The sequence below is a fragment of the Danio aesculapii genome, chromosome 4, assembly GCF_903798145.1.
Source record: "Danio aesculapii chromosome 4, fDanAes4.1, whole genome shotgun sequence".
Lineage (NCBI taxonomy): Eukaryota > Metazoa > Chordata > Actinopteri > Cypriniformes > Danionidae > Danio > Danio aesculapii.
Window position 1 is genome coordinate 1213668 of NC_079438.1, and position 17510 is coordinate 1231177.

Here is a 17510-nt window from a genome sequence, read left to right on the forward strand (position 1 = left end):
GGCTAGCTAAGGTCAACGTGTAATAAAAGAACATTCATCACAGTACTAATTTCCAGATAATATCTGACAGTCCGGACGCCTCAATGCTTAGAGGCCGCTACTGTTACCAAGGTTACAAGCAGAGTTTTGTGTTATAAGCAACCAGCTCAGAGTTACTTTTGGGGTCTGCTAGTGTTTACCCTTGTTTGTTCATCTGCTGTAGGGATGTTCTTGGTGTAATTGTCATTAAGTACCAACAATGCTACCTGCATTCCTACTGTCTGTGCATCAGTGTATACCACCAGCCATCAAGTAATTTGGTTCATGCAGAACATAGCATGCTGTTCGTTTGCATTCTAATCTAATCTGATTGGCATATTTAAAGTTCTGCTCAAGCACAGGATGTCTGCCTTTGCATCATCAAACAAAATAAATAAATAATTAAAGCATGTCGCCACTGGTAATCAAAGCCCATTTAAGGCAAGTCACTCGGCGGCCATCTTTGAAACTCCACTCGGGCATACCAGTGCCTCTATGAATGAGAAAACATCAAATTCTACAAAACTGTTAGCCAAGCTTATGATTAAATTTCATTTGTTCATTCGCATTTCATTCATTTGTTAATTTTCGTTCAGTGTAGTCCCTTATTTATCAGGGGTCGCCACAGCGGAATCAACCGCTCAGCAGGGACTCGAACTAGCAACCTTCTTGCTATGAGGTGACCACTGCACCACCATTTCGCCAAAATCTATATATATATGTATGTATGTATGTATGTATATATATATGTATGTATGTATGTATGTATGTGTGTATATATATATATGTATGTATGTATGTATGTGTGTATATATATATATATATGTATGTATGTATGTATGTATGTATGTATGTATGTATGTATACATATATATGTATGTATGTATGTATGTATGTATGTGTATATATATATATGTATGTATGTATGTATGTATGTATGTATGTATGTATGTATGTATGTATATATATATATATATATATATATATATATATATATATATATATATATATATATATATATATATATATATATACACACACACATATATATAAATATATATATACACATATACATATATACATATATATATAAATATATATATATACACACATATACATATATACATACATACATACATATATATATAGATATATAGATAGATAGATAGATAGATAGATAGATAGATAGATAGATAGATAGATAGATAGATAGATAGATAGATAGATAGATAGATAGAAGGAAAAGAAGTTTCTAAATTTTGCAGTAAATTACCGTTAACTGTTCACCAGTTTACATATTTTTTGCTATAGCGTTTTTACAGTTGATATCACAGTCATTTTTAGTAGGTGTAATGATAATACTTTATCTGAGGCGTATGCTAGTCCCATAACAGGTTTAAATGTTTAATAGCATTACTTAAAGGCAAACAATTAATTTCATTACAAAACCCCACAATCACCAGCACTCCCATTCCATTATGTTGTGGTCGCGCTGCAACCAATGGCACTATTATTATTCACAGTTATGTAAAGGCAGACATACGAGCATCTTTCATGGCACACTGTTTGCTTTAGAGTTTAGAGACTCTCCCGCCTTTCAGATCCAGAACACACATCAAAAAGTCAAATCTACAGTCAGAGCCCGAAACGCAGTAATCACCATAAACATCAAGAGAAAAGGTGGATTCCTGTAGCGGAACAAAATGAACGTGTCACTTGGGTTGGTAAAGAAATAGGGTAACCATTTACAATAAGGTTCATTGACAAATTTTCCTTCAGCTTAGTCCCTTAATTCATTAGTAGTCACCACAGCGGAATGAACCGCCAACTTATCCAGCATATGTTTTACACAGCGGATGCCCTTCCAGCTGCAACCCAGTACTGGGAAACATCCAATTTAGTTCATTCAATTCCCCTATAGCATACTGTGTGTGTTTGGAGGAAACAGACGCCAACATGAGAAGAACTCCACATAGAAATGCTAACAGGCCCAGCCGGGACTCGAACCAGCGACCTTCTTGCTGTAAGGCGATAATGCTAACCACTGAGCCAATATGTCGCCCTACAATAAGGTTGTATTAGTTAATGTATTTACTAACCTAAACAATGAACAATGCAGTATCTATTAATTTTTGCTAGTGCTAGTTAATGGAAATACAGTCCATTGTTAGCTCATGTGAACCCCCTGTACATTAACTAATGCTAACAAGGACGAATTCGGATGTTAGTAATGCATTAGTAAATGCTGAACTATGATTAATAAATGCTGTACAAGTGTCGTTCATTATTAGTTCTTGCCAGAAAACTAGCTAGCAAAAATAGCTAGTAGTTCTCGACGTTCACGTAGATATTAGCATTAGCATCCCATAGCATTTGAATTAGTATTAGACTAATTTGAATTAGCTTGAGCAAATATTCATCATTATGCTTTTCAGAAGAGCTCCAAACCTCATAATATAAAAATAAGTACATAAATAAATACATTCAGTGAAATCTTTTTCTTTATAAGCTGTTTTATGTTTATTTTTAGCCAAAACGATCTAATTTAAAACTGTTAGCATTTTGAACCCAAGTTATAATTGACTTCAATGATATAATCCACAAGATATTCTCCAATGTTCTGGGGGAAACAGATGCCACTGACGAATATAGTAGGAATGAAAAATACTATGAAAGTCAATGGCTGTTTTTCCCCCTCGGCATTCTTCAGGATATCTTGTTTCGTGTTCAACGGGAGACAGAAATGTGTAGGACCACCTGAGTGTGAGGAAACGATGAGGAAATGCTAATGTTTTGTGTGAACTGCCCCTTTAACACTGCCGTTATTCAGATTCCTGTGAGGTGGCGAAAGATAATTAGACGCTAATTAAAATGGACGGAGGTCGTTAAGAGAGGCTGCGAGCAGTTCATTAGGTCATGGGATCATATTTATATAAAGCGAGATGTGGAGATGGTACAGTCCAGTGGGTGGGAGCTTGAAAAGTTCTGCACAAAGAAATGCAGGATGCCACACAATTCAATCATGCTGTCCCAACACAAATCCCTTAAATTAACAAAGATAAGTAGATTGAACTTAGGCGATCTCCAGAATTGTGTTGTTTCAGCTCATTTTGAACAAGCAGGCATTTCTGTGTGGAGTTTGCATGTTCTCCCCGTGTTCTCGTGGGTTGTGCTTCGGTTTCCCCTGCAAGTCCAAAGACATGTGGTATAAGTGATTGGGTAAGCTAATCTGGCCGTAGTGTATGTGTGCGAATGAGAGTGTATGGGTGTTTCCCAGTGATGGGTTGCAGCTGGAAGGGCATCCACTGTGTCTTAGCTGACAGGAGTGGCACCCGGTGTGGCCTTCTGCTGCTGTAGCCCATCCGCCTCAAGGTTGGACGTGTTGTGCGTTCAGAGCTGCAGACCTCGGTTGTAACGAGTGCTTATTTGAGTTACTGTTGCCTTTCTATCAGCTGGAACCAGACTGGCCATTCTCCTCTGACATCAACAAGGCATTTGCGCCCACAGAACTGACGCTCACTGGATATTTCCTCTTTGTCGGACCATTCTCTGTAAACCCTAGAGATGGTTGTGCGTGAAAATCCCAGTAGATCAGCAGTTTCTGAAATACTCAGACCAGCCCGTCTGGCACCGACAACCATGTCACGTTCAAAGTCACTTAAATCCTCTTTCTTCCCCATTCTGATGCTCGCTTTGAACTGCAGAAGATCGTCCTGACCATGTCTACATGCCTAAATGCATTGAGCATCGAGTGATTGTCTGATTAGGAATTTGCGTTAACGAGCAGTTGGACAGGTGTACCTAATAAAGTGGCCAGTGAGAATATATATATATTTGTTTATATATATATACAACACCCTTCTCCAGCTGTCCTTTTAATAGGTGGGGCCTGTAAATATAATTCTCTTCTGGGTTCCAGGACACCATCGGTGACCTGTGCAATTCCTTAATGCATCTCTGGATGAAATGACAGACTGTCCAGGAAAACCTTCCTCCGAGTGGCCCAAAACCAGCGTCCTATCAAAGACACATGAATCACTGCGGCAGCGGCTCTCTGATGGAATGGAAGTCACCTTGATAGTCCGCAGGATGCAGGATACCTGAGCTGTGTGTGTGTGTGTGTGTGTGTGTGTGTGTGTGTGTGTTTGGTGAGTAATGAACGCCTGTAGCTCAGAGTGGTGTGTGATAAACACGCTGCTGGAAACCGACATCATTATCAAAACAAGTGGAAAAACCAAAGGCAAAACTACACAACTACCAATCCTCTAAACATTTATAGGGGCTGATGGGGATCAGGGGGGTAATTTATAAATGATTCGAAGTTTTAATCCTGATTTATCAAATTATCATACGCAAAACTCATCAGTGAGTTCAAAAGTACTCTGTTGCACACTTTTACTTTACAAGTTCTGGTACAGTATATAAAATAAAGTATTCCTTTACTTACAATACTCATTGTTATAAGATCTTGCAAATCTGATAAATGAATGTCATCAAATTAAACCTCTGAGACTCACCATTACCAAGGCATTCAGTGATAATTAAGTGATGATTACACCAGTAGTCCTCAGTTCCTGTCCTTGCACCACACTGTTCTCAGATAACCAGCCTGAGAGATGAGAGCTTTACGAATGAGCTGTGTTCGGAATTACAGAGTCCCTACATAGTGTTCACTTCCCGTGTTGGGCAGTAGCGTCGCTACAAGTAGTGATGCTACTAGCTTAACTACATTTCTCGGTAGCGTCACTACTTGATAAATCTAATAGGTTTTCCGTAGCGAAGCTATTTTTTAGTCAAGTAGCGCAGTAGCGTCCACACAAGCTACATTTACCGGATCAATAAGTGACGGCATCGACATCCACGGAGCTATGAGGCAGAAGTCTAACTGATGAAGATAAATCCATATGATGGCAAGAATGACGATTTCTTCTTTTTCCTGTTTTTCGGTGTTCGACAACAAAGGTTTTGAGAGGAGTTATTACTGAAGCAGGATTCCTCGTGACCATATCTCGAGAAGTACATGTTAAGATGCAATAACTTAACTTCTGATGCTGTGCTCAAAAATACTTTAGTATATATATATATATATATATATATATATATATATATATATATATATATATATAATGTATACTAAATGTATACTTTGTGTATATATATATATATATATATATATATATATATATATATTTATAATATAGTAATTTATAGTAAAGGGAAATATTTCCGAATAAGCATTATATTGTGTGTATATATATATATATATATATATATATATATATATATATATATATATATATATATATATATATATATATATATATATATATATATATATATATATACATATATACATACATATATACACACACACACACAATATAACGCTTATTCGTAAATATTTCCCTTTACTATAAATTACTATAGGATTTTAAATGTGGTTTAATTGGATTTTTTGTTTTAGCTGTTATATACTTTAAATAATGTGCTGTATTAAACAGAAACGAATTACAGAATTACAACTATTTTGCCTCATATGATTCATTGACAGTCTTATTGATCACTAAGATATGACTGACTAGGATTTAAGTTGCTTCAATTTAAAATAAAAATTGTAAAAATTGCTTTTAATACATACATACATACATATATATATATATATATATATATATATATATATATATATATATATATATATATATATATATATAGCAGGAGGCAGAAGCAAATCGGTCTCAAGTCAGCCAGAAAACATGACAGAAGAGGTAACTGTGGGCTCTCCTTGAAGATTAGATGGAGTGAGTCATTTTTGCTTGGCAGATAATCGTGAAGTGAACTGAATGTCAGTGATGTTTGTCAGAATGTCAGTTTGGTTGTTTTTTTTATCCATTGTTGACCCATAACGTTATATTACACAAAATAATTAAAGACAGAAACGCACCCAGAACTCATTAAGAGAATAAGCACAACCCTGTTAGACTATGCGCCGCGGCGCAAAGCGGATTTTTCCGTCCTTAAAATAGCAAAAGTGGATTCAGACACGTCCTTAATGCTTTTACACCCTACGATTGGGACTTTGCGTCTAGATCGTCAAAATAGAGCCCTATGTTTGCAAACAGACGATGGTGGATACAAATTCACAAGCAACAGGACACCTCAACTTTTCATTCATGCCCCCGTGACAAACTCACTTCAAAGTCTAGTCACTCCATAATGTCTATTTCTTTCAGAATAGCGTATATGCCGAACTTGTGTTTTTCCCAAACTGATAAACTTCCGGTGACCTGTTATTGTGAATTTTTCCATTTTATACAGTTCCTTTTACAGCATCGATGTTGTAATGTCATTCAAATACATTCAGTTAAACAGACTTTGGCATTCATTTAATTGCTCAAGCGTAAAATGAGACATAAAGCAGATTACTCTCACGCGCCCGTCAGAATCGGCAGGCTAGCGCGGAAGCTATATTGAATATACTGAGGTAAAATAAATGATCATATTATAAAGACATGGCGGGGGGAAATATTATTTAATGCAGTGCTTCGTGTACAATCCGAGACCCACTTTATATCAGATATCACTCAGCCAGTGGAGATCGCTGATTTTTAAAGAAAACAGACCTTAAATGCGTCGATTTTTGCATTGGCATACAATTGACTGGAAGCGCTTAACCCAGGGTACTGGCCAATTCAAAGTCCTATTAGCATGCTTCGGCATATACCCTATTCTCAGCATAGTCATGGTTTCTTATTAGTTTGTCGTCAAACACCTGACAACTGCCGTGTGTGTGTCCTGTCGCAAAATGTAGTGAACAGTAATAGTTTGATTGCAGTGCTTACATGTCCGCACTGCACTTAATAATGCCACTAAACAGGAATACTCCACATGTCTTAATTCACTTTTTGTTTAGTTTAAATATGACTTTAGTCGGATTAAGGTCATCAAAAATCACCGTTTACATGGTTGACTCTAAACCAGAGTACTGTCTTAATCATACTAAAATCTGAGTATTTGTGTCCATGTAAACATATTTACTATTTATCTGTGTGTATCCAGTGGGGCAGCTGTGGACTAATGGTGAGTGAGTTGGAATTGTAACCCAAAGGCTGCTGGTTCGCACAATCTCAAGGCAATTCGTAACTTTTTGATTTAGTGGCTAATTCGTACGAATTCGTACGATCTAATTCGTACAATTTAGTACGATTTGCTCATCCCCCAATGACGTTTGGGTTTAGGGGTGGGGTTAGGTGCCACGCCTCCTTTATAAAATCGTACAATTTCATACGACTGAACTCGTACGAATTAGCCGCTAAACTGACGAAACGTAAAATACTTACGTTTTCTCGTGAGATCAGGCTGGAATTGAAGGTGAGGGAGTGAAGGAACCTTCAATACCCATCTGAGGTGCCCTTGAGCAAAGGCACTGAACCCCTAATTGCTCCCAGGACACTGGAAGCAATAACTGCTCACTGTGTGTGTGTGTGTGTGTGCACATGTGGGTTTAAAGCAGAGGACCAATTTCAAATATGGGTAAAACCATACTTAACAAGGCTCACTTCACCTTATTGCCCAGACCTAATAAACTGCCACCAATCCAACCAACAAGGTTGCAACCCAACACCTAATAATATGAGCTCTGGGTTACCATTGTAATATCTATATGAGGGGGAGTAAAATGAACAGGAGTAACAATCAAATGTCTCACTCTATTTATATGACAATACAGATATAAAGAAAACCCCAGTTTGCAGCATAACTGTTGCTTTTAACGGCTAAAATTCAATGGATTGAATGAGACCGGAGGACTGGAGGAAGGCTTTTGGGCATTTCTTTTTTGCGCACATGCGATATTTATACATAACCATTTACAACTATCCAGTTTAAGAGCTTGTTTGATTATCATATAAATACTGAAATATTGAATATGCATTGGATTTCACCTTATCTTTCCTGATTCTGTGTATTAGGGAGCAGTAAAACTAGCAGCCCTTTGACACTCAAAGAGTCAGATTTACTAAGAGCTGAAACCGGTGCAGTCAGTAGCTGTCTCCATTTTGGATCGTCTCACAAAACTGCTTAATGGATACGCCATGAAGTGGATATGAAATAAACTACTTCTCTTTTTTTAGGGATTGATCGAAATGAAAATTCTGGGCCAGATTGCGATTGCCAAATTTAAATGTCGTTAGATGTCAACGCACTGACCAATCAGATGGGGGCTTACTGTTTTTATACCCGCCTACACAGTAGGTGCTTTTCTGCTAGATGAACCCAGAGCTGAAAATAAACACTAATGACGGAAGTCTAAACAAGAAATGAAAAAAACAACAACAACCAGTGTTGGGCAGTAGCGTCGCTACAAGTAGCTACTAGCTTAACTACATTTCTTAGTAGCGTCGCTACTTGATAAATCGAATAGCTTTTCAGTAGCGAAGCTATTATTTTAGTCAGGTAGCGCAGTAGCGTCCACACAAGCTACATTTACCGATCGCGGATCAATAAGTGACGGCATCGACATTCACGGAGCTGTGAGGCCGGTGTCTAGTTGATGAAAGTAAATACATATGATGGCGAAAATGACGATTTCTTCTTCTTCCTGTTTTACAGTGTTCGAGAACAAACTTTTTAGTGCGTCACTGCCACCTCTGGCTCTGGTAGGTGATGTCGCAAATCAATGATTAAGAAACTTGCTTGATGGAAAGATGACTGAGGGAGAAGAGTTTTTATTAATTTACATATATATATATATGTGTGTGTGTGTGTGTATGTATGTATATATACTGTATGTATGTATGTATGTATATATACTGTATATGTATGTATGTATGTATGTATATATACTGTATATGTATGTATGTATGTATGTATATATACTGTATATGTATGTATGTATGTATATATACTGTATATGTATGTATGTATGTATGTATATATACTGTATATGTATGTATGTATGTATGTATATATACTGTATATGTATGTATGTATGTATGTATATATACTGTATATGTATGTATGTATGTATATATATATATATATATATATATATATATATATATATATATATATATATATATATATATATATATATATATATATATAGTTTACTGTAGTAAAGGCTAAAGTATACTACAGTATTTACTATTATTTCATGGTAGTTATTAATGATACTACAATATGTAAGTTAGTGTAAATTAACGCTTATTCGTAAATATTTCCCTTTACTATACATTACTATAGTATTTAAATGCGTAACACCAGGTTTTATTGGATTTTTTGTTTATATACTTTAATTTGTTTCTCTTTAGTACAATATTATTTACAGTAAATAACTGAACTATTCTGCCTCAAATGATTCATTGACAGTTTTATTAATCACTAAGATATGACTGACTTGGATTTAAGTTGCTTCGATTTAAAATAAAAATTGTAAAAATAGCTTACATTTAGCTTAGCTACTTTAACCATGTAGCTTTTAGCTTAGCTTGCTACAGTTCCCAGGGGGTAGCTTTTAGTGTAGTTAAGCTACATTTTAAGTAGTTTAGCTAATAGATTAGCCTCGCTACATTTTTCAACTCGCTTGCCCAACACTGACAACAACCAATCAGAGTCAGCGTATCGGCCAAAGTTTTCATTTAATCAAAGTGTCTAAATGTTTGAACTTTGACGGTTTTAGATCAGAAAAGTTTATTAGATCAGAAAAATATCCAATATTACCTGTTTATTTTAGTATGATCATTACATAAATATATTAGCATTACAATACTATATATATATATATATATATATATATATATATATATATATATATATATATATATATATATATAAATATATATATATATATATATACATACATACACACATGTATGCATAAGTGTTTCTGAATAGGATATTCTCTTTAATAAAACAAAGTAAATAGACTACAATGGAAATACAATTACAGGATAAATTCCAGCATGCGTCTCAAAAAAGGTCATGTGATTTTGTTTTTAACTGAACATTGTGTAAAATATAGACGTATAAAAAATTAACCCAATGTTGGGTCAATTTTTCAATATTTAAATGACACTTTTTAAACTAATTGTTGGGTTTGTTTGACCCAACCTCAGGTTAAAACAGCCCAGCACTTTAAGAGTGTGATGGAAGCAAAACTGATGTGATGGAACACCACTGCCTTTACATGCATCGTCCTCATAGCATAGGGCGACACGGTGGCTCAGTGGTTAGCACTCACAGCAAGAAGGTCGCTGGTTCGAGTCCCGGCTGGGTCTGTTGGCGTTTCTGTGTGGAGTTTGCATGTTCTCTCCGCGTTTGAGTGGGCTTCCTCTGGATGCTCCGGTTTCCCCCCACAGTCCAAACACACGTGGTACAGGTCAATTGGGTAGGCTAAACTGTCCGTAGTGAATGAATGTGTATGGATGTTTCCCAGAGATGGGTTGCAGCTGGAAGGGCATCCGCTGCGTGAAACATGTGCTGGATAAGTTGGCGGTTCATTCCGCTGTGGTGACCCCAGATTAATAAAGGGACTAAGCCGAAAAGAAAATTAATGAATGAAATATTGAATATTAATTATGACAATTCTAAAATGGCCGACTCACGGCCGAGAATTAATGTTATGAAGCCTTACCTCCCTGACTCTTTATCCCTCCTTTCTGCTTTATAGCCATGCTCAGTGAAAGTTACATTATCATCATCATATTATAGAAACTTTAGTATAGTCGACTTGCAAAACTCGCTGCGTGTCGACAAGGACGCGTAAGACTTTTACACCGGTTTCACGGCGCGTAGTTTATCGGCGTGCATGTAAACAACCGGGATTCACACAGGAGTGCGTGAGGCGCTGGGGAATGGCTTTCTGCATGTGTCAGTTTGCTTTCACCAGCGTTGAACTAGCGCTGAGGGGGAGGGGTAGTGAATCAGCTACGTCAGTGGCACCAACAATACTTTAGTGGCTGCAGTTTATTTATTTATTTATTGAAATATTGGCAATTTACGACAAAAGTACGTTTAAATTAATAATGTCAACAGCAAAATCATATTAGGGTGGCCACAGGGGTGGCCGTGGGGGCGCCCCTGGCTACCTGCCATCACAATGCAGTATTTTCCATTAAAGAGCCCCTATTGTGGGTTTTTGAGAATGACCTTCCATGTAGTGTGTAACACAGCTCTAGTGAAGTGAAATATCCAGCTAAGGCTTAAATCTGAAAGTGGACAGTTTTTTAAATTATTGATTCATCTATAAAAGAGTCGACTCATAGTGATTCGAATGAATCGTCTTCATAACGAGTCTTTAGCTGTTTCGGCGTGACGTAGCTATGAAACATAAGCCCCGCCCAATTGTTGCACGTGGAAACCCGGGAAAATTTAAACATGTGGCCCCGCCCACTAACCCAGCAGCAAATACAAACAGATCCTGAAGTCATCATCCCATGAAGACGCTGGGCTTACCTGGATGTTATTCGAAGTTTGAGGGAAATGGGCGATTCATTTATTTGTTAAAGGAAGGATCAGAAAAGACTACTGATGTATGAGACTTGTGAGACGAATACACCAGGGGTGCGTGCAAAATAAGGCCAGTTTATTAGGCACAAAGGCAGCCTGCTGCAGCTGAGGAGGAGCTCTGGTGAGCGCTACAACCCCCAGGCTGGGGATGTGATCTCTGGGCAAAGCAGAGTACAGGTAAGCCCTGAGAACATACAACGCTTCACGCAAGAGGTGCCACAGCAATGATTGCAAATAGAAATGATCTACAGCTGAGAAGGGAGAAAAGCTCCAAAATGAAAGATAGTTAATGAAATCAGACCCAGCCCACGACACATTTCATAAGTGTCAGTAAATGGCTGCCTCCTTGTTTACTTTAGCTTGCAGATGATGTATTTAATTGTGTGTTGTTACTTGTAACCGCTTGTAGTGTATCAGGTTAACTCTATATTCTAATATCGCGTCTAATGCTTTGTTTACGGATTTAAATGCGTTTCTGAGCTCGTGTTCCACTGCCGTTTGTCGTTGCTATGGCCACCATCAGCTGATCCTACACACATGCAGCGGTCAAGGTTCAGAATAGTTTAGCTTTTCTGCAGTGTGGATCAATACTGAATGTGTGTCATAGTTAAGAATGGAGTAAGAACTACACTTCTTAACAAGTGCTTAAACGTAAGTATTTTACGTTTTGTCATTTTATTGGCTAATTCGTACGAGTTCAGTCGTACGAAATTGTACGATTTTAAAAATGAGGCGTGGCGCCTAACCCCACCCCTAAACCCAACCGTCATTGGGGGATGAGCAAATCGTACGAATTAGATCGTACGAATTCATACGAATTAGCCACTAAATCAAAAAGTTACAAATTGCCGTGAGATTGTGTTGGAATAACACTGTTGAGTAAGTTTTACTATGAAGCGTATTTCCGATTGGATCCTATACCAATGTTGGCGAACCGGAGGCTTGACAAACCACGCTGGGCTGGGCATTTGTCTCACGCTGAGCGCTGTCGACCAATCGCAGCAGGCTGTCATCGGTCCAATCACCTTACCAACTTATCCAGCATATGTTTTACACAGCGGATGCCCTTCCAGCTCCAACACCCATACACACTCATTCACACTCATACACTACGGCCAATTTAGTTCATCGGTTCCCCTATATCACACTTGTATGGACTGTGGGGGAAACCGGAGCCACACCAACACGGGGAGAACAACTCCACACAGAAATGCCAACTGACCCAGCCGGGACTCAAACCAGTGACCTTCTTGCTGTGAGGCGACAGTGCTAACCACTGAGCCACCGTGTCGCCCCTCTTATACTTTATTAGTCTTGATAACTCTAAGTAAATGAATGAGAGGAATGATTAGCACAAATCAAATGTACACTGGTACCAAACAGCCCACCCAGTGCCCACCACTGAACCACAAACCTCTTTTCTTTTTGAGTAGTCAAGAGTGTGACGGTCATTAAAATGTACGTAAATGAAACAGCAGCTGTGGTTGTAGGAATTTACCCATCATAAATACGGTAGAAACCTAAAATAAATGTCTACATTTTACGGTAAATTACCTTATTTCATTCTTTTTTTTGTCATACACCAATGTTTTGAAGTAACACAGACAAAAAGGCCACCACTTACTGTTACCTTACTGTAATAGAGTAATAGAGTACTGTAAAAGAGTGTGACGGCCATTAAAATGTACGTAAATGAAAGAGCAACTATGGTTGTAGGAATTTAACCATCATAAATATGGTAGAAACCTAAAATAAATGTCTATATTTTACAGTAAATTACCATATTTCATTCCTTTTTTTTGTCATACACCAATGTTTTGAAGTAACACAGACAAAAACGCCACCACTTACTGTAACCTTACTGTAATAGAGTAACAGAGTACTGTAAAAGAGTGTGACGGTCATTAAAATGTACGTAAATGAAAGAGCAGCTATGTTTTTAGGAATTTAACCATCATAAATACGGTAGAAACCTAAAATAAATGTCTACATTTTACGGTAAATTACCATATTTAATTGATTTCTTTTGTCATACACCAATGTTTTGAAGTAACACAGACAAAAACGCCACCGTTTACTGTTACCTTACTGTAATACTCTGTTAACCAGGTTACGGATTTTTACTGTACACTGTTAAAAATGGCCGTGATTTCAACGGTAAAAAACTGTATAAATGCTACAGTAAAAATCCGTAACCTGGTTAACAGTATGTTTCCTTATTATATACAGCGAATAATTGTAAATTGACTTTCTGGTTCTGGGTTATTATGTAACTCTCATCACCACCTGCGTATGGCTGCGTTAACGTGTCTATCTGTGTAACAAAAGATGTGTAGATGATGGTAATTCAAAATACAGACACATTACATCTATAAATTAATGAAATACGGTAGTTTACTGTAAAAATGAGAAATTACTTTTACGGTTTGTACCGTATTTTTAACAGTAAAATTCTGGCAACCACAGCTGCCGGCTTTTTACCGTAAATTTTACGGATTTATTTTATACAGTGTAGCATGTTTACCGTTTTTTTTTTTAATCGTTGAAATCAAATACAGACATTTTTTTTACAGTCGGTGAGTCTAAAAAAGAAAGATGTGTGAACGTATTCTTACAGTAAGAGGTGAGAGCTTTAAAGTGTATTTAAATATATTAAATATATCACTGTAAATATATTTAAAAGCGACTGAAATTTAATTTCAGTGGTCTCGATCTTCATATACCACGTTACAGTCTTAAAAATCAATGAGCTATGCAAATGTCTAGGGTATGACCCTGGTGTCGTTTTTTTTTTTTTTCCTCCCCCTGTTCTGCTCCCGGATTTACTCCATGGGAAAAAGAAATCTATTTCTATTTTGGGTCTCCGCGTCATTCTTTTCAACTTGGCCCACAACTCCACCTACCAGTGAACGTTCTGTTGAAGCATTTTAGGGCTTTTCAGACACACGCATAATGGCTGCCAGCGTTTTCATACTTTGAAGCATTCAAAACGATGACGTCACACACAAACAAGTGGAACGAATGTCATTTAGAGCACGATTTAGCCAGGGACAGGAAGAGTTTGAGAGGATGTGCATTCCCATATTAATTCTAAATGTGTACATTCATAGACAGCACACTGTGGCAAGCCATGCTCTGTTTAGCCCTTAAAAATAAAGCAAATAAACACATTTGACATAACAAACACTTTAAGAGAAAAGCTACTATTGAGGCAATGTTTTTTTTTCAACACCTCCCTGCTGAAAAATCCAGCTTAAACCAGCCTAGGCTGGTTGGCTGGTTTTAGCTGGTCGACCAGCCTGGTTTTAGAGGGGTTTTGGCCATTTCCAGGCTGGTTTACAGCCATTTCCAGCATGGTCTTAGCTGGTCAGGCTGGGTGATGACCAGATAAAACCAGCTTGACCAGCCAAGCCAGGCTGGGAGCCCAGCCAAAACCAGCTATGTCCAGCTTAAACCAGAATGGTCATGCTGGTTTTAGCTGGTCATTGGCTGAAAATGGCTGAAAACCAGCCTGGAAATGGCCAAAACCCCTCTAAAACCAGGCTGGTCGACCAGCTAAAACCAGCCAACCAGTCTGGGCTGGTTTAAGCTGGATTTTTCAGCAGGGCTGCGTTTTAACTGTGTATTAAGGCTCAGAAAAATATAGACGCACATTTTCCCTGTTCTTGTAAACTGTAAAACTTCCACACAATCAATTTGTGTTTGGTCAGCATTAAGGAATTAAGTTAACTTATTAGTTGTTTACATATTTAAGTGGATTAAACATAAAATAATCAAGCTGTCGCAGTAAAAACAAACAGCAAAGGCCGTTTTTGATTGCAGCTTCCATAAATAAGACCAAATAAAAATAATAAGAATGTCTGTTGTTGTATTGATCGATCTTTTTTTTATTACGTTTCATCTGAAATTATAAAGCTGAACAATATAACATTTAAGTTTAATTTAGAGTTGTTGTTGTTTTGTTTTATAGACTGCACAACCTAAAACTATAAAAGAATTAAACAGGCGAATAATTCTGACTTCAACTGTATATACAGGGTGGGCCATTATTTGGATACACAGCCTGATCTCACGAGAAAACGTAAGTATTTTACGTTTTGACAGTTTAGTGGCTAATTCGTACGAATTTGTACGAGTTCAGTCGTACGAAATTGTACGATTTTAAAAAGGAGGCGTGGCACCTAACCCCACCCCTAAACCCAAACGTCATTGGAGGATGAGCAAATCGTACTAAATTGTACGAATTAGATTGTACGAATTCATACGAATTAGCCACTAAATCAAAAAGCTACGAATTGCCGTGAGATTGTGTTGGGGTACACCTTAATAAACCTATTGGGAATTTCACAAGAAAAACAATGGTGTGCTTGGTTTTAACGTAACTTTATTCTTTCGTGAGTAATTTACAAGCCCCCTGACATACTGTATACTAATGTGCCACAAACAGGACGGTAATTTCACTAACCATTGCTATTTTATGAAGGTGTTTCCATAGAAAGCGCCCACCCTGTATATATATATAACTATATATATATATATATATAGTTGAAGTCAGAATTATTAGCCCCCCCCCCCTTTGATTTTTTTTTCTTCTTTTTTAAATATTTCCCAAATTATGTTTAACACAGCAAGAAATTTTCACAGTATGTCTGATAATATTTTTTCTTCTGGAGAAAGTCTTATTTGTTTTATTTCAGCTAGAATAAAAGCAGTTTTTAATTTTTTTAAAGCCATTTTAAGGTCAATATTATTAGCCCCTTTAAGCTATATATTTTTTCGATAGTCTACAGAACAAACCATCGTTATACAATAACTTGCCTAATTACCCTAACCTGCCTAGTTAACCTAATTAACCTAGTTAAGCCTTTAAATGTCACTTTAAGCTGAATAGAAGTGTCTTGAAGAATATCTAGTCTAATATTATTTACTGTCATCATGACAAAGAGAAAATAAATCAGATATTAGAGATGAGTTATTAAAGCTATTAGAAACGTGCTGAGGAAATCTGCTCTCCGTTAAACAGAAAATGGGGGAAAAAAAATAAACAGGGGGGCTAATAATTCTGACTTCAACTGTATATATATATATATATATATATATATATATATATATATATAGTGCAGGTTCAATCATTTAATTTTATGGTGAAGAATAGTTTGTTCATTGCCTGATAAAATATGTAATGTAATGTTGCTGCATTCGAATATTTACAATTTGAACTCTTGCATTTAAACTCAACAATATACAGCCACTCGTAAATGGAAACAGAAGACATATGTAATCTCTTTTGGTCCTGAACAAACACGCACCTGTAAGATTCACTCGTGTTTTACAGGAATAATTGGCTTGCCACAGCACTCGGAGCGCAGCGAGGGAGTAAGGGAGGGCATTGCTGCTTAAAATGCTGTGAATGTGACAGCCAATCGTCCAGACTGCCAGCTTCAGTTTGGGGAGGGAATGAGGAGAATCCTCGGCGAGGAAAATGCGCGCGAAGTGACGCGACACGCGCCGCTCCACAAGTGCTCCTCGAACCGTCGCCATCCGTTAACACCGGGAGACCGCTCGCCCTTTCCGAGGGACAAACATGACTGTGGTGCCCGGGGAGAACCTCGACGAGACTGTGGCACTGGCAGCCCTGTCCCAGGAGGTGTATGACCCTGAGCGGGCAGACCAAGAGTGCTGCGAGCGGGTGGTCATCAACATCTCCGGGCTGCGCTTCGAGACCCAGCTGAAGACCCTGGCGCAGTTTCCCGCCACGCTGCTCGGAGACCCGCGCAAACGAATGCGCTTCTTCGACCCTCTGAGGAACGAGTACTTCTTCGATAGGAACCGGCCGAGTTTTGATGCCATCCTCTACTACTACCAGTCCGGCGGCCGGCTGAGGAGACCCGTGAACGTCCCCGTGGACATCTTCATGGAGGAGATCAAATTCTACGAGTTGGGAGAAGAAGTCATTGAGAATTTTAAGGAGGACGAGGGCTTCATCA

General features: G+C 37.8%; 1 protein-coding gene across 1 annotated transcript in view; it reads left to right on the forward strand.

Annotated features, from left to right (window-relative positions):
• Nucleotides 1–16964: 16964 nt before the first annotated feature.
• The window catches only part of LOC130222733 (shaker-related potassium channel tsha2), a 1960-nt gene continuing 1414 nt past the window's right edge, over nt 16965–17510 (forward strand). Inside the window, exon 1 of the mRNA XM_056455263.1 lies at nt 16965–17510. This exon is cut by the window's right edge and continues 1414 nt beyond it. Within this exon, the coding sequence (XP_056311238.1) occupies nt 17108–17510 (403 nt within the window). The 5' untranslated portion in view covers nt 16965–17107.